We start from the raw sequence: 24469 nt of genomic DNA, 5'->3' as shown, positions 1-24469 counted from the left end.
AAAAAAAGGCATTTTCAAAGTCAGACAGAGTAACTAGTATTCAGAAACACTCTCCAACAAAAGTACCTTTTCATATGAAAAATATTCCCAGCAAAAGAAAGAAGATGGCCCAGGGAGATCTTCAGCCAAAAGAAGAAAGACACCAACGATGACAGTCGCTGTATGGTTCCGAAATTAAGTTGCTATAATTTTAATAAGAGTTTTATAGGAACAGTATATTGTAGAGTTGGAGGCAGAGAATATACAGTAAAGAGAAGGGGGGAGGCTTAGATTTGTGGACAGTTGTTCACTTTTAGAGTTAAAGAATAAATTGATATTATTTTGTTAAATAGTGGAATTTAGGAGTTCTCTGTCACTCACATTTTAACAGATTATGAGGCGAAGTGAGATCAGCTTTTCTGGGTACTTAGTTTATTTAACAGAGGGGTTCACCGGCATGTCATAACAATTCAGAAATCCAATATAAACTAACCATTTTCGACCTATTATATTGTTAAGCAACAGGTAGAAAAAATAATACAATACAACCATGCATGTTACATTTTGACTGCATTACCTATCGTCATTTAATGCTTTCATGATGCAACCAAGATTGCAATCAGATTTCTGCAATGAGGTTTGAAAAATCCAGCATTACTTGAAAGGGTCCAAACAAAGTTATTTGCAGATTGAGGTGAATAAATGTTTGCTCTTCTTGCACAGTTTGTATTAACAGAATATTAGTGTAATGGGTAAAACATTATTTAGGAGAAATTGTGGACTGCAGATGAAGGACTTCCTGATGAAGAGCTTATGTCTGAAACGTCGACTCTCCTGCTCCTCAGCTGCTGCCTGACCCGCTGTGTTTTTCCAGTGCCACACTATTTGACAAAAACATTATTTTTGTCTTATAACTTATACAGCACAAAGTTTTAAAATTAGAAGTTTCTCAACTAAAACTCAAAACTTAATTGCATTTTGTTCAACATTCCCCCTCCAAGTATACCCTTGGATTCTACTGCACTTTAAAAATGATATAAATCCTACATTTAGATAGCAACGTTTCACCTTAGAACACAACAAATCCGGTGATAGTAATGAAGTGTCTCTGAACTACAATGTTGTAATATAGTAAACACCACAGCCAAATTTTGCACAGTACTGCCCCACAAACATCAATGGCTGATAGTCTCCGATCACAATTATCCCTAAGCATTGGCTTCTTGGTCATACTAAGAAACTGAGAAAATTCCTTGTTCCTTTTTAAAATAATGCTTTGGCACTTTTACTCACTTGAGATGGTAGACATTTTAATGTTCCATCTGAAGGACAGGCCCTCCACTCTGTAGCACTGCCAGTGCTTAATTGAAAGTACAGTACCAACCTACACTTGACATTCAAAGTCAACCCGGTGAACACCTATTAGGCAACATAAACGAGTAAACATGGCAGCCCATTTCACAACACAACGGATTTCCAAACAGTGAAAAATGGGGAATGAACACACGACCCACTGACCCAAGAAATACACGTGTTACCACTGACATATAAAGTAAAAGGTCCTTACTGTTTCTAATTAGCTGTGTTTTCGGGAGTCAATGACTCATTGAACAATGACATCAACCTTTGTTAAGGTTGACTTGGAGAAAGAGTTACACGTTTAATTCTAAAACAACAATTGCTGTTCATGCCTTAATGAAAAAATTCAATTTTACCTCAGCTTAGGTAAATATTGCATTTACATCTACAATAATAGCATGGGACACAGCAACATTTAACTCGATTGATCACCAAGGTAAATGTCAACATCGTGTGTCAACATACCCCAATGCCTTGTTCTGGTCTTCCACACATTGAACCTGGAGTTGGAGCTAAACTGCCAACACGTCCTCTTCCCCCACCCCAGGCAAAACATTCACAATCACCAAACTGCCCGTTCACACCACAACAAACACAATCAAAAGACGACAAAACGCTGAAACTTACGCAAAAGACGTAAATCAGAATATCACATATCAAAGGCCAGATATTGTAAACAAACCCCCCTCACAGTTCCTGGTCAGATGACCGTAAATCATCGCCACCGACAGCCCAGCGCGGCTGCACACTCTTCTGGGAATTGTAGTCCACTCTATCCCGTCACCAGCAGAGAAACTGAAAGGAACTTCCGGCGCGAACAAACTACAACCCCCGTGAGGCAATGCCACGGAAGGATCACGTGGCATATTCCCGGCGAGGGGGCAGGCCGCCCGCTCATAATCACTGCCAATGTTCCATGACGTTGAGTTGATTGACGGGGGGGGGGTTGCCTCATCCCCTGGAGGGGCTTCGGGAAAGTGACCAATGGACGGCCTGCCGGAAGTGTGGGCCGTGCTGATCAATCAGGTCGGGTGAAGCGGCGCTGGGTGGGCGGGGCTGACGTGTAAATGAGCTGCCGAAGGTTTCCGCCATTTTGACGCCAGTGCGGAAGTTGTAGTTGTGTGGAACGGCTGTCGGTTCCGCCTTTTCATGGTCAGGTAGCTGCCGGTGTTTCAGCTCCCTTTTTTTTGTTTTTTTTTGGCCGCTTCGCCACGAGAGAGTGACCTGAAAATGGCAGGGAGACTACCGGCTTGTGTCGTGGACTGTGGCACAGGGTAAGCGGGCAGTGATGGGACTGTGTGCTCGGAGCCGGGCAGTGGACCCTCCCAAGTGTCAGGGCGTGATTCCTGGGTGTGGGGGCCGGCCGACTTTCTGCATCGTTTCGACACTGGCTCTGCGGGTGCCAGAGGAATGCGAAATCCACGGCCCGCGGGGAGCAGGGAGCGGCTTTGACAGCAGTCGGCGTGCAGCCGCTCGTCCGGAGGCGCTATAACGGAGCCCGGTCCCCGCCCTTCCGCTGGCACCTTCAAGCCCCAGGTGACGGGCCTTCCTTTCGGTGTACGGTCAGCATCTCTCCGCTGCCTGCCACCTCCCAACAGACCCGTGCGAGGCGCGGCGCTGCTTTATTTTGTCCACAATTAAATATTTGCAAAACCGGCCCGTCTGAAAAAGGCCAAAAGTGAACAAGCATGGGGCAGTTTCCTCGTTGTCAAAACCTCTTCCTCCTTTCATGCAGAATTACCTTATAAGGGATTTTTAATGGGGGCAAAACGATTAGTGAGTTGATTCTGGGCACCTGACAGCTTTCCTTTCTTTGTCTTATTTAGCTTTTTAAAACAAAATCCAACCGTCCACTGTGAATTCAATGCCTGTTGCATTTGTGTTCATTTATAACGTTTCAGCCTTTTTATTTGAGAACGGTAGAAAATGTCTCATGGTACTTCCGCTTTTCCAAGCAGTGTTCCTTTTGTGAGAAGTGTTTTGACGAAGTGCTACATTTTGCTTTAGATGTTAGTCAGCAACATTTATAGAGCTTTTAGGAAGTAAATTCCAGCATGTGTGCACTGTTCTGACGGATGGCATGCAACATTGACTCTTGCCTGTGCAGCCAAGTGTAATGGATGTTTGTTTTAATGTGTAGGCGTATTTGTGTAAGTTCCTTAGTGGGTGAGTTGCTGTGCCCATACTAATGTATCAAATGCCTCACTGACTTGAGACAGCCCCGACTCGAATGATTTGTTTGCAGTTCGTGTGCCTTGCTGATCTACACTACAGTTGCTGGCCATTTGTCTCAGAAAGCATCCAGTAAGCTACATAATGCGTCAGACCATTTTTCATTATGGCTTTTTTGAATTTGGTGAGATAAATATGATCTATTAAAAATTGGGTGAAACTCATTGATTCAAGTGTTGACAATTATTAAAACCCTCAGACCACAGTACTATCTACAGTTACCATCACTAAATTACTGGAAATCTATCAGTGAGTGGATACAGATGAGTTTAGCAGGATCTTGTCACACGTAGAAAATTTTAGCTCAAAAGAAACATTTAATAAAATTGGTTTGCTTTCTTTTGAATAAAAGGACCCTTTAAAAGAAAAAGAAGGGCTGACAAGGATAAAGGTCCTATTCCAGAGAAAGATGAACAGCCAGAGACATGAATTTAAAGATGTGGAGAGAGTTGATTTCTTATTTTGTTATCTGGAGCAAAAAGTCATCGTTTGAAAGGGTAGTAGAAGTGGAAATTTCCACTTTTAAATAAGACTTGTATATGCTTTAGAGTGTAGGTTTGCTCGCTGAGGTGTGGGTTTGATATCCAGACGTTTCATTACCTGGCTAGGTAACATCATCAGTGGCGACCTCCCAGTGAAGCGAAGCTGTTGTTTCCTGCTTTCTATTTGTTTGTCCTGGATGGCGTTCCTGGGGTTTGTGGTGATGTCATTTCCTGTTTTTCTGAGGGGTTGGTAGATGCTATCTAGATCTGTGCGTTTGTTTATGGTGTTGTGGTTGGAGTGCCAGGCCTCTAGGAATTCTCTGCCATGCCTTTGCTGAGCCTGTCCCAGGATAGATGTGTTGTCCCAGTCGAAATGGTGTTTTTTTTTTCATCCGTGTGTAGGGCTATGAAGGAGAGAGGGTCGTTTCTTTTTGTGGCTAACTGGGTGTTCGTGTATCCTGGTGGCTAACGTTCTTCCTGTTTGTCCTACGTAGTGTTTGTGGCAGTCCTTGGATGGAATTTTGTACATGATGTTGGTTTTGTCCATGGGTTGTACTGGGTCTTTTAAGTTGGGTTAGGTTTTGTTTGTGTTGGTGGATTTGTGTGCTATTAGGATTCCGAGGGGTCTTAGTAGTCTGGCTGTCATTTCTGAAACTTTGTATGGTAAGGTGGTTACCAAAAATCTGGGTCCGCTACGTAGATCACAAAACAAAACAAGATAGAGACATTTAACATCATCAACAACACCCTCGCAGGCATAAAGTTCACCAAGGAGGAAGAAACCGACAACAAACTCTCATTCCTGAACGTCACAGTTGAAAGAAAGGACAATGGAGAACTACAAACCTGCGTATATAGAAAACCGACAAGCACTGACCAAATACTTAACTACACCAGCAACCATCCCAACAACACACAAATAAAGCTGTATCAGAACACTATTCCAATGAGAGACCACACACTGCAGCACAGACGAACTTCGGAAAACAGAGGAGAACCACCTATACAAAGTATTCAAGAAGAACGGATACTCCAATAATAGTGTGCAGATTCCTCAAGAACAAACCGCGACAAGCAGACCAAACACAGCCAGAAACCCTAACCACCTTACCATACATCAAAGAAGTTTCAGAAATGACATCACCACAAACCCCATCCAGGACAAACATATAAATAGAAAGCAGGAGACAACAGCTTTGCTTCACTTGGAGGTCGCCACTGATGTTACCTAGCCAGGTAATGAAACGTCTGGATATCAAACCCACAGCTCAGTGAGCAAACCTACACCCTAAACCTCAACCTGAGCTCCAAACCTTCACAAACCTTGCACTTGTATATGCTCTTGAGATGTAACATGTAAGGCTGAGAACCAAGTCCTGGTAAGTGTGATGAGACAGGGTTGCTCTTTTAGCCAGTAGAGAGACAATCTCCCACTTTGTAAGCTGTGCATCTATTTCCTTTGTGTTTGCCACTGAATATTTATTGAAACACTGCACTATTTGAAACAAAGCCCACTGGACTGACAGCTCTAATTTTCTTCATGGATGTTGGCAAAACATCGTTGGTTTACCATCCCGGGTTGCCCTCGAACTGATTTGCTGTCCAGGCCATTTCAAATGGCTGTTAACAGTCAACCACATTATTGTGGTTCTGTGTCCCTCAGTCCATATTCAAATGAGGATGGTAGTTTTCTTTTCCTAAAACTGAGTTTGACAATTGACAAGGACTACATGGTCACCATTAGGATAAAATAAGTAAAATTTCGCCATCTGCGGTCGGGCAAAATAGAACTCATGACAGAACATTAGCCTAGGACTCTGAGGTTTACTAGTCCAGTGACATTACCCTAATACCACTGCCACCTGAGGCTTCTGCTCAGCATCGTTTCATAGAATAGAATTCTTCTTAAACTGTTAACCTGACTTGCCTAGAGGAAGTGGTTAGAGAGATGAAAAAATGCAAGCTGCATTTGAAGGTGAGTCATATTGGTAGAGTAGCGTAGAAGCTTGCTTTCACAAGTGGTTCAGACTATACATGACACATGAGTATTGTATTTCTGTGCTTGAACATATTGTTTCAAACTTAAGTAATGCTTGTTAGGAGAAAAGTTTGAGCATTTTTTATACTTTGAAGATAAATAGTAAATTTGATTGCCCATCAAAACTAATCTTTGGTCAGGGTTGCTGACATAAATTAATTTAGATTAGATTACTTTACAGTGTGGAAACAGGTCCTTCGGCCCAACAAGTCCACACCGACCCGCTGAAGCGCAACCCACCCATACCCCTACATTTACCCCTTACCTAACACTGCGGGCAATTTAGCATGGCCAATTCACCTGACCTGCACATTCTTTGGACTGTGGGAGGAAACCGGAGCTCCCGGAGGAAACCCACGCAGACACTGGGAGAGCGTGCAAACTCCACACAGACAATCGCCTGAGGTGGGAATTGAACCCGGGTCTCCGGCGCTGTGAGGCATCAGTGCTAACCACTGTGCCACCCACGAAGTTAAGTTAGATAAAATTAAGGAGCAGTAGTTCCAGTTATCTGTTAGCTGTTTACAAGAATAAATGCTGTTATATTGAAAATAAGGTCATTGGATGTTGCATCTATTTCATTTGTATTTGCCATTGAATACTTATTTCACAATTAACTAAATTAAAATCCATCTGGTCATGGTTTCATTGTATTCTGAGATGATCTTCACTGTCATGGGGCGGTGTTTGTGCACATGGGGCGGTGTTGTGCAGTGTGTACAGGAAGCTTTTCTAACTCAGTATGTAGATTGCCCAACCAGAGGGGAGGCCATATTGGATTTGGTACTTGGTAACGAACCGGGACAAGTGATGGGCTTGTTCGTGGGTGAACATTTTGGTGATGGTGACCACAATTCTGTGACTTTCACCTTGGTTATGGAGAGAGATAGGTGCGTGCAACAGGGTAGGTTTTACAATTGGGGGAAGGGTAAATACGATGCTGTAAGACAGGATCTGAGGAGCATAAGTTGGGAGCATAGACTGTCAGGGAAGGATGTCGTGGAAATGTGGAACTTTTTCAAGAAACAGATATGACGTGTCCTTGATATGTATGTACCTGTCAGGAAGGAAAGAGATGGTCGTGTGAGGGAATCTTGGTTGACGAGGGAGATTCAATGTCTTGTTAAGAGGAAGAAGGGGGCTGACATAAGGTTGAGGAAACAAGGTTCAGACAGAGCTTTGGAGGGATACAGGATTGCCAGAAGGAAGCTGAAGAAAGGGATTAGGAGAGCTAAGAGAGGGCATGAAAAATCTTTGGCGGATAGGATCAAGGATAACCCCAAGGCCTTTTATGCGTCTGTGAGAAACATGAAAATGACGAGAACGAAGGTAGGTCCGATCAAGGATAGTAGTGGGAGACTGTATTGAGTCGGAAGAGATAGGAGAGGTCTTGAGTAGGAGATAGGAGAGTACTTTTCTTCAGTATTTACAAACGAGAGGGACCGTATTGTTGAAGAGGAGAGTGTGAAATAGACTGGTAAGCGAGAGGAGATACTTGTTAGGAAGGAAGATGTGTTGGACATTTTGAATAACTTTAGGATAGACAACTCCCTCGGGCCTGACGGGATATATCCTAGGATTATGTGGGAAGCAAGAGAGGAAATTGCAGAGCCGTTGGCCATGATCTTTTCGTCTTCACTGTCAATGGGGGTGGGACCAGGGGACTGGAGAGTGGCGAATGTTGTACCCCTGTTCGAAAAAGGGAATAGGGATAACTCTGGGAATTACAGGCCAGTTAGTCCTGCTTCAGTGATAGGCAAAGTAATGGAAAGGATACTGAGGGATAGGATTTATGAGCATCTGGAAAGACACTGCTTGATTAGGGACAGCCAGCACGGATTTGTGAAGGGTAGGTCTTACCTTACAAGTCTTATTGAATTCTTTGAGGAGGTGACCAAGCATGTGGATGAGGGTAGAGCAGTGGATGTAGTGTACATGGATTTTAGTAAGGCATTTGATAAGGTTCCCCATGGTAGGCTTATGCGGAAAGTCAGGAGGCATGGGATAGTGGGAAGTTTGGCCAGTTTGATAGAAAACTGGCTAACCGGTCGAAGTCAGAGAGTGGTGATAGATGGTAAATATTCAGCCTGGAGCCCAGTTACAAGTGGAGTTCTGCAGGGACTGGGTTCTGGGTCCTCTGCTGTTTGTAATATTTATTAATGACTTGGAAGAGGGAGTCGAAGGGTGGGTCAGTAAATTTGCAGATGATACGAAGATTGGTGGAGTTGTGGACAGTGAGGAGGGCTGTTGTCGGCTGCAATGGGACTTAGATATGATGCAGAGCTGGGCTGAGGAGTGGCAGATGGAGTTCAACCCTGTCAAATGTGAGGTTGTCCATTTTGGAAAGACAAATAAGAATGCGGAATACAGGGTTAACGGTAGGGTTCCTAGTAAGGTGGAGGAGCAGAGGGATCTTGGGGTCTATGTTCATAGATCTTTGAAAGTTGCCACTCAGGTGGATAGAGCTTGTAAGAAGGCCTATGGTGTATTAGCGTTCATTAGCAGAGGGATTGAATTCAAGAGTCGTGAAGTGATGTTGCAGCTGTACAGGACTTTGGTTAGGCCACATTTGGAGTACTGTGTGCAGTTCTGGTCGCCTCACTTTAGGAAAGATGTGGAAGCTTTGGAGAGGGTGCAGAGAAGATTTACCAGGATGTTGCCTGGAATGGAGAATTGGTCGTACGAGGATAGGTTGAGCGTGCTCGGCCTTTTCTCATCGGAACGGAGAAGGATGAGGGGTGCCTTGATAGAGGTTTATAAGATGATCAGGGGAATAGATAGAGTAGACAGTCAGAGACTTTTTCCCCAGGTGCAACAGAGTGTTACAAGGGGACATAAATTTAAGGTGAAGCGTGGAAGGTATAGGGGAGATTTCAGGGGTGGGTTCTTTACCCAGAAAGTGGTGGGGGCATGGAATGCGCTGCCTGTGGGAGTGGCAGAGTCAGAATCATTGGCGAATTTTAAGTGGCAATTGGATAGGTACATGGATGGGTGCTTAAGCTAGGACAAATGTTCGGCACAACATCGTGGGACGAAGGGCCTGTTCTGTGCTGTATTGTTCTGTGTTCTATGTCCTCTATGCCGCCTATCTTGATGTCATCTATAAGCTTGCTAACCTTCCCTCCTATATTCACATTCAGATTGTTTATATCAATGACAGGCTGATGACAGCATTTTACATTTGTCCCAATCTCTGTATGCCCATTGCTGGTGATCATTAAGAATCTACTCCATCTAGTTTATTTTAGAAGCCGGATACAAAGCTTTTTGAAGAGGTCTTCCTAAGCAGTACTTTAAGTTACTAATTGCATCTGTAAACATGATGAATTTCTTTAAAAACGTAGATGCAATACCAAAATTGGAAATTAGGTTTGAAGCAAAGCTTGAATAAAAGTGCTTCCAATACTATGGTTTGCAAATGTGCAAGGGAAATATGGAAATATGAAAGATTACACAAGTAAAGTACGAACAATGCTTCTCAGAAATGAAGTTCTATTGAGGCATCATATGCTTTTCAATTATCCAGGAGAAAATTCTCTGCTTCAAGAAATAAAGATAATTTGTGGACAATTATTCTCTGTACACACGACTGCATTGAGGAATACTCTATTGTAATTTTTTCCAAGTTTTACATGTAATTATGCAGTATCTTGTGCTGTCCTGTGCAGCAATAGTATCTTGTATTTATTCATGTGCAGAATGTTCATCATGGCTCACTTTCTTTAAAGTTTTTACTAATTTTTTTTCTAAAACTCATCATGCCATTATAATGGCACACCTAACTTATACTGGTATTTTTCACTACCTGTCAGATCTGTGAATATTTTTCAAGAATGACAATTACATACTATAGTAAATATAAAGCATTTCTGTATGCTTGACAGATGCAAACAAGATGTACTTGAATAAGTGTCTTATCAGATTACAATTTCAGTCCTAGTCCATATACCAATGGACTGTGATATCACTGGTCTACAGACTTTGCATGTTTTGTTAACCTTTGTGTCGTAGAAGTTGTGTATTACACATTACAACTCTGATTTGAAACTTAAATACATCAATTTAATAGACTCTTTGATTTGTTTGAAATTGGAATTATTCTGAAAGTCCAAAGGTTTTTGTAATTTGGACATGTGAAAAGTAACACATTTTGCATTTAAAATTGTTCATATTCACTTTACTGACGCGTGGAAAGATCTAACTATATTAGCAGTAATTTTTTTTTTTTAAAAACAAGAACTATGAATAATTGAGTATAGGTTTTCATGCAGCATTTAATGACCTTATTTTCAATCCACAGTACTTATTCTTGTTAACAGCTGACAGATAGCTGGAGCTACTGCTTCCTAATCTTATCTAACTTCAATTAATATGTTGGCAACACTGGCCAAAGATGATTTTTCATGGGCAACAATCAAATTTATTATGTCTTCAAAGTATAAATAATGCTCAAACTTTTCTCCTATTGAGCATCACTTAAGTTTGAAACAATATATTCAAATCAGAAATAAAATACTCTTATGTATAGTCTGAACCATTTGTGAAAGCAAGATTCTACGCTACTCTGCCAATATGACTCCGCTTCAAATGCAGTTTGCATTTTTTCATCTTGCTTTAACCATGGCCTCTGGGCAAGTCAGATTAACAGTTGAAGAAGAGTTCTATCCTATGAAATGATGTTGAGTCGAAACCTCAGGTGGCAGTGGTATCAGGGTAATGTCACTGGGCGAGGAAACCCAGAGTCCCAGGCTAGTGTTCTGTCATGAGTTCTAGTTTGCTGCTCTGCAGATGGTAACATTTTACTTAATTTCTCATTTCATTGCAATAAACTAAAAATTATTCTAATGGTGACCACTTAATCATTGTCAATTGTCAAAACTCATGCAGTTTTAGGGAAAGAAATCAGCCATCCTCACTTGATATGGACTAAGTGACTCAAAACTACAACAATGTGGTTGAAATGGCCTGGATGGCAACTAGGTATGATCAACAATGCAGAAAATTTACAGAGCGCTCAGTCCAGAGGGCTTTGTTTCAAATAGTGCAGTGTTTCAATAAGTATTCAGTGGCAAACAAAGGAGATAGGTACATAGTTTACAAGGTGGGAGATTGTCTCTCCTGGCTGAAAGAACAACCCTGTCTCATCACATTTACCGTGTCTTGGTTCACAGCCTTACAGGTTACAGCATCGAGAGCATATGCAAGTCTTATTTAAAAGCAGGTATTTTCCCCTTTACGACCCTTTTCAGGCAATGGTTTTCTCCTCCAGATTTTAAAAAATCAAATCTTTCCTCCAATCTTTTAAATCATGTCTCTGGTTTGCCTTACCAAAAATGCAACACTTGCACAGTGAATGGTAGAGCCCTGGGGAGTGGTGCCAGGCAGAGAGACCCAGGGTTTAGATCAGAGTGGTGCTGGAGGAGCACAGCAGGTCAGGCAGCATCTGAGGAGCAGGAAAATCGACGTTTCGGGCAAAAGCCCTTCATCAGGAATGGAGGCAGGAAAAAAGTTTAGTTCCGTGGTAAAGAGTTCATGCAGAGGGTGGTGCGGGTGTGGAATGAGGTGCAAGAAGAATGGTGGAGGTGGGTAAAATTAATTTACAAATCATCTGGATGGGTAAGGGTTTAGAGGGATGTGGGCCAAATGCTGGAAAATGGGCCGAGGTCAGGTTGGGACGTCTGGTTGGCATAGACAAGTTAGACCGAAGGGTCCGTTTCTGTGCTGTATGACTAACTCTGTAACTGAAGTGTGAACATATTAAGAAGTAAATGTGCAAGTTTCAGAGAGTGAGCAATGTATATATCATTTATTATGTGGAATGAAAAAGAGCTATGCATCATACAGTAAAACCAGGTTTAGGACATCCAAAATATCAGCAGTTGGGTGAGGTAGTAAGTAGTGCATGTGAGATCAGAGTTGAACTTTCCTATTCCAGAATAAATAGAGTTTAGTTTGTGCACTGAACTTAATTTTAGTAAAATATATGGAGATGATTGACTTTAGCTATGATTATCTCAATGTTAAATTTTGTGGATAGAATTTCAGCTCCACAAGAGCCTGCTCAGACAAGTTTGGTATTTTGGCTTGGGTTCCAGACAAGTTTTGCTTTGTTTGTGTAAGAAGGAATTTTAAATGTTTCATAGTTCCCAGTTTGTTAAATGCTCAGAGAGGTTTTTTTTAAATAAAAATCATTGCTTCCTGAAGTAAATTGACTGTTCTGTGGATAATTCTTTTCCATGATCAATTCATTAAATGTGAAACTTTGCACCTAATTTGTCTGCAGTTCCAAAATAAAAGGACTTTAAGAAGTTGTAAGAGGTTTCGTTTGTGAACATAAGTTGGTTATTAAAGGGTAATTGAGCACCAGGATGGTGCTGTGGTAGTTCCTCAAAATAGTATCTTGGCCTAACCACCTTTGGGTTACTGCTTCAGTGACCTTCTCTTGGTAAAATGTCAGAAGTGATGTCTGCAAATAATTGCAGAGTTCCAATCTCTCTCAAGAGATCGGTGTCTGAGCATAAGATCCAGAGAATGTTCAAACTTGAACAGAGTGCGTGAAGAAAGGTAGAACATTTTCAAAGCAATTCTTACTTTTTAGTGCAATCTAAATGTAAAAGTGACAACAGCATGTGCCATAGTTCTGAAGATGGATAAAGGTTGTGAAAGGTCCTCCAGCCAATAGTTGCATATCTCCATTCAGCAGTCATTTATTTACTGACACTTCCTCTTGGGTAGACTGTTGAAAGCATTGATCTAAGTGCACATATTTTGGCAATCGCTGTGTCTGGTCTTTGTTTCTATTTATGGTGTTGTATCAATGTTTAACATGCATGGCAATTTGATAATAACACCTACCTGTTGCTGTCATTTGCCAATTGATTTATGCTCATTTAAGTTTATTATGAAGTTTTTCAGCAAATTCCAATCTTGCATAATTCGCAACTAAGTTAACAATGTATTAATGAACAGTTTTATGCTGTCTGTTCCTTTCATTTAAGTATCTCAGTTTTGAACATTTTTCTCGCACATTTGAATAAAGGCTGACTTCTTTAAACTGCTTTAGTTATGCACTACCAATTAATAACTGAATCTGTAATCATTTTTATAACAACAATACTTTCTCATATAATGCTTATCTATGCAAAATTGTTGAAAATCTCCTGCATCTATTTTTAAAGCTGGTAGATTTTTATCCTATGTAAAAATCTGGTATGCTTCATGTGCATCTTAATGCATGAACCTACCATTCAAACTCTATCCATTTGAAAAGGAATCAAAATCTAGGCTTAAACTCTTGAGGCAGGTATCTAAAGACAGTAATTGACTGACAATGGAACGTTTTGCTACGGTGAGGATGCAAAGTGAAGTAATTTCTAGAGTTACTGAGTTTGGAGAAGATAGTGAAGAAGTTACAAAAGCAGAGGAAAGTGCAGAGTCTGTTTGGACCATGTGAATGGCCAGGAGATTAGAAGTATATGTATGTCCTTTTGGATTTTTGTAAGCAATCTATCTTCTAGTCAAATTAAGTGGAGTTAAACAAAAGGTTCTTCAACTGAGTAAAAAGGTAAGAGTCATTGACATGTATTGTAAACCCTATTACCATTTCTGGTGTAATCAAATGACCTGAGTGTTTCCAGACTTTACTGATTCTATTTGAAATGTGAAGTTCACCTGAGCTGCTAAACTTCATTGCTGTTGTTGCAATCCTATCCATTGACTATTTGGGTGTGAGCATAAAGGTACAGTTAGTAAGTTTGCAGATGACACCAAAATTGGAGGTGTAGTGGACAGTGAAGAAGGTTACCTCAGATTACAATGGGATCTTAATCAGATGGGCCATTGGCCTGACAAGTGGCAGATGGAGTTTAATTTAGATAAATGTGATGTGCTGCATTTTGGGAAAGCAAACCTTAGCGGGACTAATACACTTAATGGTAAGGTCCTAGGGAGTGTTGCTGAACAAAGAGACCTTGGAGTGCAGGTTCATAGCTCCTTGCAAGTGGAGTCTCAGGTAGATAGGATAGTGAAGAAGGTGTTTGGTATGCTTTCCTTTATTGGTCAGAGTATTGAGTACAGGAGTTGGGAGATTATGTTGCGGCTGTACGCGAGATTGGTTAGGCCGCTTTGGGAATATTGAGTGCAATTCTGGTCTCCTTTCTATCAGAAAGATGTTGTGAAACTTGATAGGGTTCAGAAAAGATTGACAAGGATGTTGACAGGGTTGGAGGATTTGAGCTATCGGGAAGTTGAATAGGTTAGGGCTGTTTTTCCTGGAGCGTTGAATGGCGAGGGGTAACCTTCGAGGCTTAAAAAATCGGGCATGAATAGGATAAATAGACAGTCTTTTCCCTGGGTTGGGGGGAAGTCCAGAACTAGAGGGCATAGGTTTAGGATGAGGGGGGAATAGATATAAAAGAGACCTCGGAGCAACGTTTTCACGTAGAGGGTGGTACATATATGGAATGAGCTGCCAGAAGAAGTGATGGAGGCTAGTACAATTGCAACATTTAAAAGGCATCTGGATGGCTATATGAATAGGAAGGGTTTGGAAGGATATGGGCCGTGTGCTGGTAGGTGGGACTAGATTGGGTTGGGATATCTGGTTGACATGGACGAGTTGGACTGAAGGGTCTGTTTCTGTGCTAGGCGAAAGTGAGGACTGCAGATCAGAGTCAAGGTTAGAGTGGTGTCAGAAAAGTACAGGAGGCCAAGCAGCATCCAAGGAGCAGGAAAATCGATGCTTCGGGCAAAAGCCCTTCATCAGAAGGCTTTTGCCCAAAGTGTCGATTTTCCTGCCTGGATGCTGCCTGGCCATCTGTGCTTTTCCGGCACCACTCTAATCTTGACTCTGTGGTCAACTGAATTAATTTGGACATGTCTTGTGCATGACAAAGTGATCATTCTGGGGTAGAAGTGTATGGGATTGATAAAATGTTGACCATACTCATTTGCCTTTGTCCTTCTGAGACCTGTGAATGACAGTTACACCTCTGACCATTCTGCCTGATAAGATATGACTTTGCTACACCAAGTTACTGAGAGAAAACCAAGTAGGAGATGAACTTGTTTAGTTTCCTTAAATTGCTTAGGCAACACGTTTTGATAATTTTGTTTAATAATGCAATAGAAGTCAGGTTAACTTTAACAGTTGTAGCTAGGATTATTCAATACAGATGTTGTTTCTGAAAGAACTAAAATACTGTTCATCTTGCAGGTATACAAAGCTTGGGTATGCTGGGAATACAGAGCCACAATTCATAATTCCATCATGTGAGTTCAATAAATCAATCTTGCAAAATGTTTCATTTTGATGTAAAATAAAATTTCTAATCTCATACATTGGCCAAACATGTTGTTTTCCTGATTCTCTTGTCCACGTGTGCAGAACTATATCTGATTTGTTTAGCAACAATGTTTTTGCTTCCCTGGCATGGAAACTAAATTATTTTACAAGAATTTGTTAGTACTGTAATACCTTACATGAAGCAGTCAATCATTTGCCAAACCATGAGTATATCAGTAAACAACGTTTTCTGACCACTTAAAAACTTTAAGAACTGGGTTAAAACTTGCATATCGATGTTTAAAATAGTGTTTAACAGTGAGCAAAACTTAAACTTAAGTTTAAGTTCCTTTCTTGATTCATCTTTTCCACCCTTTTTTATTTGGCTTTTGATTGCAAATGGAATGATAATTCATGTTAGTTTAGCTTGCAATAATTCTGCCAAAGGAGCCAATAGGAATAAGTATTTAGTGTAAATGTGGAATGCCTTACAGGATAAATATTTACTGAATCAGTCCTGAGATTTGCTAGATGTGTGTTAAATCTTATGTGCTGGCTGTACTATCCATTATTTGTTTCTCACTTGCATTGTCAAAATTGTTTGTTTGTAGCTCAAAGGAGAAATTAGCATTGAAGAGAGGTAGGGAAACTCTTCTAGCAGGTAGTAAGATCCAAATTTATTTGTTTTGAATTGAAAAATTTTTGTGAAAGACCAATTTTGACTAACCTCGGCAATTTTAACAATAAAAGGTGTGGCAATGAAGTGGCTCAAGTTTTGAAAAATGTGTCCTGCCTTTTTTGATAACTGGAATTTGTAATATGCCCCACTGGCCCTGCATTTGTATAATTTGAGTGCAGGTGTGGCAGTAAAATATATCCTATTCTTTCTTTCTCTTGCTCACACGCTCTCTCTCTGCGCTCCAAATATCTCCTGGGTCAAGCAAACAATATCCTTCTCAGATCAGAAATCTCTTCTCTTTGTTAAATCTCAAAACTGCCAAATGCAGCTGTGACATGCCAAACAACAGCCAGATGCATTACACGCTTCCATGTTTTCAGATCCCAGCTCTCTTTATTTCTAAGCACTGGCACTATTGCTATTTTATGCCACCGGAGTTATCATACTTTACATTTCCCCAAGGGATCTCAAGAAACAACGAGTAAATTGCGCTGGCGTTTCACCCAATCTCACTCAGGGCCATTAGAACTATGTTCCATTGCATTCCAAATGTTAAAACTTGTCACATTCTTTATAATTGAAAAATCTTAATGCAGCATAATAATAATAATGAAGCCTTACTAAGTACTTTCAGGCTGCTTGCCACGTTGGATATCCTGTCCTTTGCAGCAAGTAATGGAAATGGTTAGACTTGTAGAATTTGATCTTCAAAATCAGTGTAAGAATTTCATGAAATCAAGAATGAAAGTTACTTTAAACAAATCCATGAACTCAGCAGGGAAATCTTAAAGCATCTCTAAGCAATTAGGTTTTCCTATGCATTATCAGGAATGGAGAAACTGGAGAAAGTATGCGGTTTCATTTGTATCAAAAGTGTGGTCATTGGAGATTACTCCAATGATGCCCATTTAACCATTTGCAAAATGAATTTGTGAATGATTATTGAAAATAATTTGAGTATTAAAATGATTGTTGGAAGACTTGAGATCCTGAGCTATCCACTCACCTGCTTCAGCTGAGAAAGAGGATGACTTTGCTGTCTCTGAAAAAGTAGCAAAATGTTCATGTTATGACAATAATAGTTCAGAGGCCCAGGCTGATCTGGAAACATAGATTCAAATCCCACAATTGCAGCCAGTGTAATTTGAATTCACTTAAACTTTATATTCTAAATCTGAGAAATAACATAGTTAAATCTTAATAGATCTCTGAAATGGCCGAGCAACGCATTCGGTCAAGGGCAAGTAGGATCAGACAACAAATACTGGCCTTGTCCTCATCCCATGGAAGAATAAACAGAAGTTATTTCTCCACAGGATTGAAGTAGAGATTGTTAAAATCTTTTTTAACAACAAAATGGGACATGGTTGACATTCTATTTGTTTCCAGTCATCAAATGTGGGTATCATTGCCAAGTCAAAATTTATTGCCTATTGCTAATTGCCCTCAAGAATATGATGGTGAGCCACCTCCTTGAACTGTGGTTGTCCATGTGTTAAATATTTATACACTGATGATAGAGGTGAAATTTCATGATTTTCATCCAGTGATGTGTTTTCTGCAAGTCAGAATGATCTAGACTTGGAGATTGTGTATCCATGCACTTGCAGCCCTTGTCCTCGTAGACAGTAAAGGTGCTGGGTGTCAAAACAAACCTTGAGAAGTTGTGACATTGTACATGGTACACTATATACTGGTGAAGAATTGGTTATCAATGCAGTGGACCACTTTATCTTGGATAATTGCGTTTTCTTCAATATTTGAACTACATGGATACAGGCAAATGGGGAATGTAGTTTGTCCTTTTTATATATGTCCTTGCGTAACTTCAACTCAGCTATAATCAATGAAATAATTGGTTGTCATAAGCCATCCTACTACATTAATAAGATTTAATGTAACAAGCTTTTAACTGGGGACTATTTTCAAAAAAGTCATATCATTACAGAAATGTCAGGAGACAGTTTTGGAATAACAAAATCACTGACCGTATAATTTGACTGGCTTCACTTTTTTGTTAGCCATTTAGAAGAGGAATTCTTCTGTTTAAAAAGGCTGCTCAGATGCATTGGCTTCCAGCCACACACATTTTGTTGCATATTAGATTTTGTCTGTATTGACAGATGAAATTGTGCTTTGTTTTCAGAAATTGGGTTTGTATATGCATTCAAATTGAATAGGATGTTGATCGGGAATATTTTGTGCACGTTTGTCCTAGTAAATGAATATTTCTAATTGACCTGTTCAGATATGCTATGACACCTCTGGAGCAGGGAGGATCTTAATCCATGCCTCCTCGTTCAGAGGAAGAGTCACCTCCAGTATGTCACAGCCTTCCGTTTCTCAAGTTACACATTTTCTAATCAACCTGTTAAAATTAAAGGAAGAACAACAGTAGAGGTGTTGCCATTAAGAGTGCACTGCTGAATGATTGATTGACAGTTGACTGACTAGCTTGGTTTGAATTTTAAATCAACAGGTTGATTCTCATTGAATTATCCTGGTAAATGAATCAATGACTGTCATCAGTTTTATTCAGTTGAAACAAGCGCTTTGCAAAGAACAGCTGTGTATTAAAGCATGAAGCATACAATACTTTCAAGTGCATCACACAGCAACCCAACTGACAGTGCTAAATTGATCAATTCTTTTCACAATTGTGCTTATGTTACATAATCATGGAATCGCATCTATGTTGGACACCAGAATTTCACATAATGTGCAGTCGGTTCTTTGCTTGTTGTGCACAGCCAAAGGGATGTGCTGTTTGGTAAGAGTTTTCTTTTCAGTGATTCTCAAGTTTTATGCTATGACAATATTTACAACCAAAACACGTTATATCAAACATTACATCTGTTCAGCACTTATATCTATTTCAGATATGCAAAGTGTTTTTATTCTAATTTTGCACACTCCTATTAGATCTACCTCTAGTCAACTTGCACAAAGATGCACAATCTCATTACACCTAGTTGCTCTGGGTAATTTGGAATTTTGTTGAAACTTTATTGCTGGAACAGCACAGCAGGTCAGGCAGCATCCAGGGAACAGGAGATTCGACGTTTCGGGCACAGGCCCTTCTTCAGGAATCATTCCTGAAGAAGGGCCTGTGCCCGAAACGTCGAATCTCCTGTTCCCTGGATGCTGCCTGACCTGCTGTGCTGTTCCAGCAATAAAGTTTCAACTTTGATCTCCAGCATCTGCAGACCTCACTTTCTCCCCAATTTGGAATTTTGTCCCTTGCAGTAGATCTCTTTTGTATCCATTCCACCACCAAGATCCTTCAGAAAAAAGGGGCTTCAGAATGCTTAAACTGGGAATTAACCAATGATATACTGAGTCTATTTATGTACCTTCTGCCATTCATAAAAGTGGTCATGTATATTTTTGTAGATTGCTTCTGACAAGAAGTTATTTATGTGAACCATGTGGCTGTTCCTGCACCTATTGAAGTTGTGCCACTTAATGTTAGATTATCACTTTTCTTCTTTCCAAACTGGAGCACATTACATTTGTCTACTTGAAACTTCGTGTTGTATTGGGTTGTCATTCAAGGCTTCAGTACATCAGAAGGAACAAATAAACATTGGGATCATCTTAAAAACAGCTTGAATCTTGCCAGAACATAGACAATGAACCCTATAGCAAAGAGAGAGAATTCTTTATTTTGTAATGAACAATTGCATTGGGCTAAGTTGAGTAAGATTTTTGCTCGACTTGCATCTGAAAGAAAGGCCAGTGATTAAAGGATAAGTTGATCTCTTATTGCCGATTTTTATTTCTGTTGCATGTTGTCGTGTACATCCTGTGTTCTATGAATTTTGAAGTACATTAATCAGTTCTTGTAACGTTGGGCCTTAAGTGCAATATTTTGCATCTTTTGAAAATGAAAATGAGAATAGTTTTTTTTTCAGGATAAATAGGGCAACAGTTCTCTGGGGATGCACAATCTGGAAAATGCACTTCAAGCCACAAATAAGTTTTGCACAGAGAAACCTGATTCAATCAAAGGAAAGAAAATGGCATTTTAAGAGGATAGGAAATTCTTTATTCATTTTGGCCATGTGGCTTCATTGACTGGGCCAGCACTTATTGCCATACTTAATTTTCCTTGAAAGTGGTGGTCAGCTGCCCTCTTGGATTGCTGCAATCCATTTGGGATGGTTATAATGTTAGTGACATTGAGACATTGGCAATTTTCCATGTCTGGATGGTAAGTGGCTTTGAAGGTCAGTTTCAGGTCTGATAGAACATTACAGTGCAGTACAGGCCCTTCGGTCCTTGATGTTGTGCCGCCCTGTCATACTAATCTGAAGCCCATCGCACTTACACTCTTCCATGTATGTCCATATGCCTGTCCAATGACGACTTAAATGCACTTAAACTTGGCGAATCTACTACCATTGCAGGCAACGCATTCCATACCCTTACTACTCTGAGTAAAGAAACTACCTCTGACATCAGTCTTGTATCTATCTCCCCTCACTTTAAAGTTGTGTCTCCTCGTGTTTGCTATCCCCATACTTGGAAAAAGATTTTCCCTATCCACCCTATCTAACCCTCTGATTACCTTATGTCTCTATTAAGTCACCTCTCAACCTTCTCTGTAACGAGAGCAGCCTCAAGGCTCTCTGCCTTTCCTCATAAGACATTCCTTCCATACCAGGCAACATCCTAGTAAATCTCCTCTGCACCCTTTCCAAAGCTTCCACATCCTTATAATGTGGTGACCAGAACTCTACACAATACTCCAAATGTGGCTGTACCAGAGCTTTGTACAGCTGCAGCATAACCTCCTGGTTCTGGAACTCAATCCCTCTATTAATAAAGGCTAAGACACTGTATGCCGCCTTAACAATCCTGTCAATCTGGGTGGCAACTTTCAGGGATCTTTGTACATGGACATCGAGATCTCTCTGCTCATCTGCACTCCCAAGAATCTTACCATTAGCCCAGTACTTTGCATTCCAATTACTCCGTCCAAAGTGTATCACCTCACACTTATCCACATTAAACTCCATTTGCCACCTCTCAGCCCAACTCTGCATCCTATCTAGGTCTCTCTCCAACCTATTACATCCTTCGTCACTATCCACAACTCCACCGACCTTAGTGTTGTCCGCAAATTTACTAACCCACCCTTCTAAGCACTCATCCAGGTCATTTATAAAAATGACAAACAGCAGTGGACCCAACACCGGCCCTTGCACTACGCCGCTAGTAACTGAACACCAAGATGAATGTTTTCCATCAACTACAACCCTCTGTTTTCTTTCTGCAAGCCAATTAATGATCCAAACTGCTATGTCTCCCACAATCCCATTCCTCCGCATTTTGTATAATAGTCTACTGTGGGGAACCTTATCGGACGCCTTGCTGAAATCCATATACACCACATCAACCGATTTACTCTCATCTACCTGTTTGGTCACTTTGTCAAAAAACTCAATAAGATTCGTTAGGCATGACCTGCCCTTCACAAAACCGTGCTGACTGTCCCTGATCAGATTATTCTTTTCTAGATGGTTATAAATTCTATCTCTTATAACCTTTTCCAACACTTTACCAACAACTGAAGTGAGACTCACTGGTCTGGAATTACCAGGGTTGTCTCTACTACCCTTTTTGAACAAGGGAACCACATTTGCTATCCTCCAGTCCTCAGGCACTATTCCTGTAGACAATGATGATTTGAAGATCAAAGCCAAAGGCTCGGCAATCGCTTCCCTTGCTACCCAGAGGATTCTAGCATAGATCCCATCCGGCCCAGGGGACTTGTCTATTTTCACACACTCTGCAGTATTTGTAATACCTTTTCCTTGTGAACCTCAGTCTCTTCTAGTCTAGATGCAAGTATCTCTGTATCTTCCTTGCCAACATTTTCATTTTCTCAAATCTACTGCCCTTATTCTTCATGATAGATATGGTCATGGTTTTGGAAGGTGCTGTCTGAAGAGCCTTGTAAATTTATGCAGTGTATCTGGTAGATGGTACACACTGCTGCAAATGTTAGTGGTGGAGGGAGTAAAAGTTTGGTACCAATCAAGCAGAATGCCTTGAATTGTACAATATCAAGTTTCTTGGCTGGAGCTTTTTTCTTCTGGGCTAGCAGGAAATAATGGGGCGTCAGGATCTGATTTGGCCACTGAAGGTTTCCAAGCTTCTGACCTACTCTTGTCATCAAAATGTTTAGATGGCTAGCCCAGTTCTCTTTATGGTCAATGTTAAGCCCCTGTAAATGTTGAGTGGCAGAAATGTCCAAGGACAATGATTTAAATGCTTGATGAAGATGGGCATTGCCTGCCACTAGTGTGACATGAATGTTATTTACCACCTGTGAGCCTAAGCCTGGATATGGACCAAGTCTTGTTGCATTTGGACACCGACCGCTTTAGTTACTGCTTCAGTAACTGAGGAATGGCAAATGGTGTTGAACATAGTGCAATCATTGGTAAACATCCCCACTTCTGACGTTGTGATAGGAGGGAGGTTTTTGAAGTAGTTGAAGATGGTTCAGTGTAGGACATTGCCATGAGGAGCTGTGCAGAGATGGATTAAAACTGAGATGTCTAACATCCACGACTATCTTGCATTGTGAGGTATGACTCCAAACAATGGAGAGTTTTCCCTTGTTAAGCCTCTTTGAGGCCCCACCCAGTCAAATGCAATCTTGATTATCCAAGGATTGTCAATATCACCTGACAGATTGTCAACACCTAGTCAGTGTTGGAACCAAGGCTACACTGAGGAGAGAAGCAGAATGGCCCTGGCAGGACCCAATGAGCATCAGTGAGCAGGTAACTGCTATGCAAGTGCTGCTTGATAGTATGGTTTATGAATCCTCTGGGAGAAAGTGAGGTCTGCAGATGCTGGAGATCAATGTTGAAACTTTATTGCTGGAACAGCACAGCAGGTCAGGCAGCATCCAGGGAACAGGAGATTCGACGTTTCGGGCACAGGCCCTTCTTCAGGAATGGTTTCCTGAAGAAGGGCCTGTGCCCGAAACGTCGAATCTCCTGTTCCCTGGATGCTGCCTGACCTGCTGTGCTGTTCCAGCAATAAAGTTATGAATCCTCTGTCATGATTTATTGATTTGAGAGTGGATGAATAGCTGTTTAATTGGCCAAGTTGGATTTGTCCTGCGCTTTGTGCTCAAGATCGTTTTCTACATGATTGTTGGTACCAGTTTTGTAGCTGCACAGGAACAGCTTGACTGGAGGCATACCAAGTTTGGGAGCACAAGTTTTCGGTACTCTTGCCGATCAGTTGTTAGGGGTTCATAGTCTTTGCAGTGTCCAATTCCTTCAGCTATTTCAAATCATGTGATTTGAATCATATCAAATCATGGCATAGAATTGGCTGAAGAACAATATCTTAATGCTGGGGAGGCAGAACTGCATCATCCATTTAACAGTTCTGGCAAAGATTATTGCAAATTCCTCTGCCTAATCTTTTGCATTAAATAAATTTTATTAGAATTGTTGGTGAGAAAATATATAACCACTTGATAGAGAAATGGGCAGCACATGGTTAGCACTGCTGCCTCACAGCACCAGAGACCTGGGTTCAATTCCCGCCTCAGGCGACTTTGAGTGGAGTTTGCACACTGTGTCTGCGTGGGTTTCCTCCGGGTACTCCGGTTTCCTCCCACAATCCAAAAATGTGCAGGTTAGGTGAATTGGCCATGCTAAATTGCCTGTAGTGTGAGGTGAATGGGGGAATGGGTCTGGGTGGGTTGCGCTTCGGTGGGTTGGTGTGGACTTGTTGGGCCGAAGGGCCTGTTTCCACACTAAGTAAGTAATCTAATCAAATTAAAATCTGATAAATAGACAAGTCATTACTCCTTCTGTAAGCTATCACTTTTAATGTTTGATGGGAGGCAGCATCTCTGGGAAGGTTGGCATTTATTACAGCTCCTAAACATCCAGAGGACAGTTAAGATCAGTCACATTGCTGCGGTGCAAAGTCACATGTAGCCGAGAGTAGTGGATTTCCTGTCCTAAAGGAACTAGTTTATTTTGTATAACAGTGGTTACATGGTGTCCATTAGGCCAACTTTTTATTTGACTTTAATCATTGTAATCTTGTCATTGAACTGTATACCATTGTGCTCATAAGCCACAAACATTTCTGAACAGACTGCAGATGAGCCAACTCTGAACAGACACCACACCCATGTTTCCTTTCTACTGCTAATTCAGAAGAAAAGTTGTTTTTGCTGGGGGGAGGGGCAATTAAAACAGCTGCAGAAACTGAATTTTCAGTCTCTGAATTCAGTAAAAGTAGCAATATCCCTGATCAGACTGTACTCGCCCATCTATAAAGGGAGGGGTCTGTATTTAAAGTGTTGCAAGTTGTCAATCTAGACAATATTCCTACAAATACAGTTTATTCAAGTATAAAGAAGTATTAAATGC

At 40.9% G+C, this 24469-nt stretch overlaps 2 protein-coding genes across 10 annotated transcripts in view; one reads left to right on the top strand and one right to left on the bottom strand.

The window, feature by feature from the left end:
• The window catches only part of LOC122551689 (solute carrier family 35 member F5-like), a 108040-nt gene extending 105981 nt beyond the window's left edge, over positions 1 to 2059 (bottom strand). For 2 of the 7 annotated variants that reach the window (XM_043694011.2, XM_043694018.2), the window contains exon 1: positions 1966 to 2059. The gene's annotated coding sequence lies outside the window, so the exon portion shown is untranslated. Of the gene's footprint in view, positions 1 to 1272; positions 1399 to 1803; positions 1931 to 1965 lie in introns of those variants that run through there. The other 5 variants (XM_043694016.2, XM_043694015.2, XM_043694014.2 and 2 more) reach the window with 5 other exon arrangements.
• Positions 2060 to 2454: 395 nt separating this feature from the next.
• actr3 (actin related protein 3) overlaps positions 2455 to 24469 on the top strand; it is a 69214-nt gene continuing 47199 nt past the window's right edge. The window contains exons 1-2 of one of the 3 annotated variants that reach the window (XM_043694021.2): positions 2455 to 2612; positions 15305 to 15360. In XM_043694021.2, coding sequence (XP_043549956.1) covers positions 2569 to 2612; positions 15305 to 15360 — 100 coding nt within the window. In that variant the 5' untranslated portion in view covers positions 2455 to 2568. Of the gene's footprint in view, positions 2613 to 2775; positions 2875 to 15304; positions 15361 to 24469 lie in introns of those variants that run through there. The other 2 variants (XM_043694020.2, XM_043694022.2) reach the window with 2 other exon arrangements.

This window comes from Chiloscyllium plagiosum, unplaced genomic scaffold, assembly GCF_037043375.1.
Source record: "Chiloscyllium plagiosum isolate Xiang-an unplaced genomic scaffold, Cpla_swu_hap1 HiC_scaffold_7, whole genome shotgun sequence".
In the NCBI taxonomy this organism is placed as follows: domain Eukaryota; kingdom Metazoa; phylum Chordata; class Chondrichthyes; order Orectolobiformes; family Hemiscylliidae; genus Chiloscyllium; species Chiloscyllium plagiosum.
This window is presented reverse-complemented; position numbering and strand designations above follow the sequence as displayed.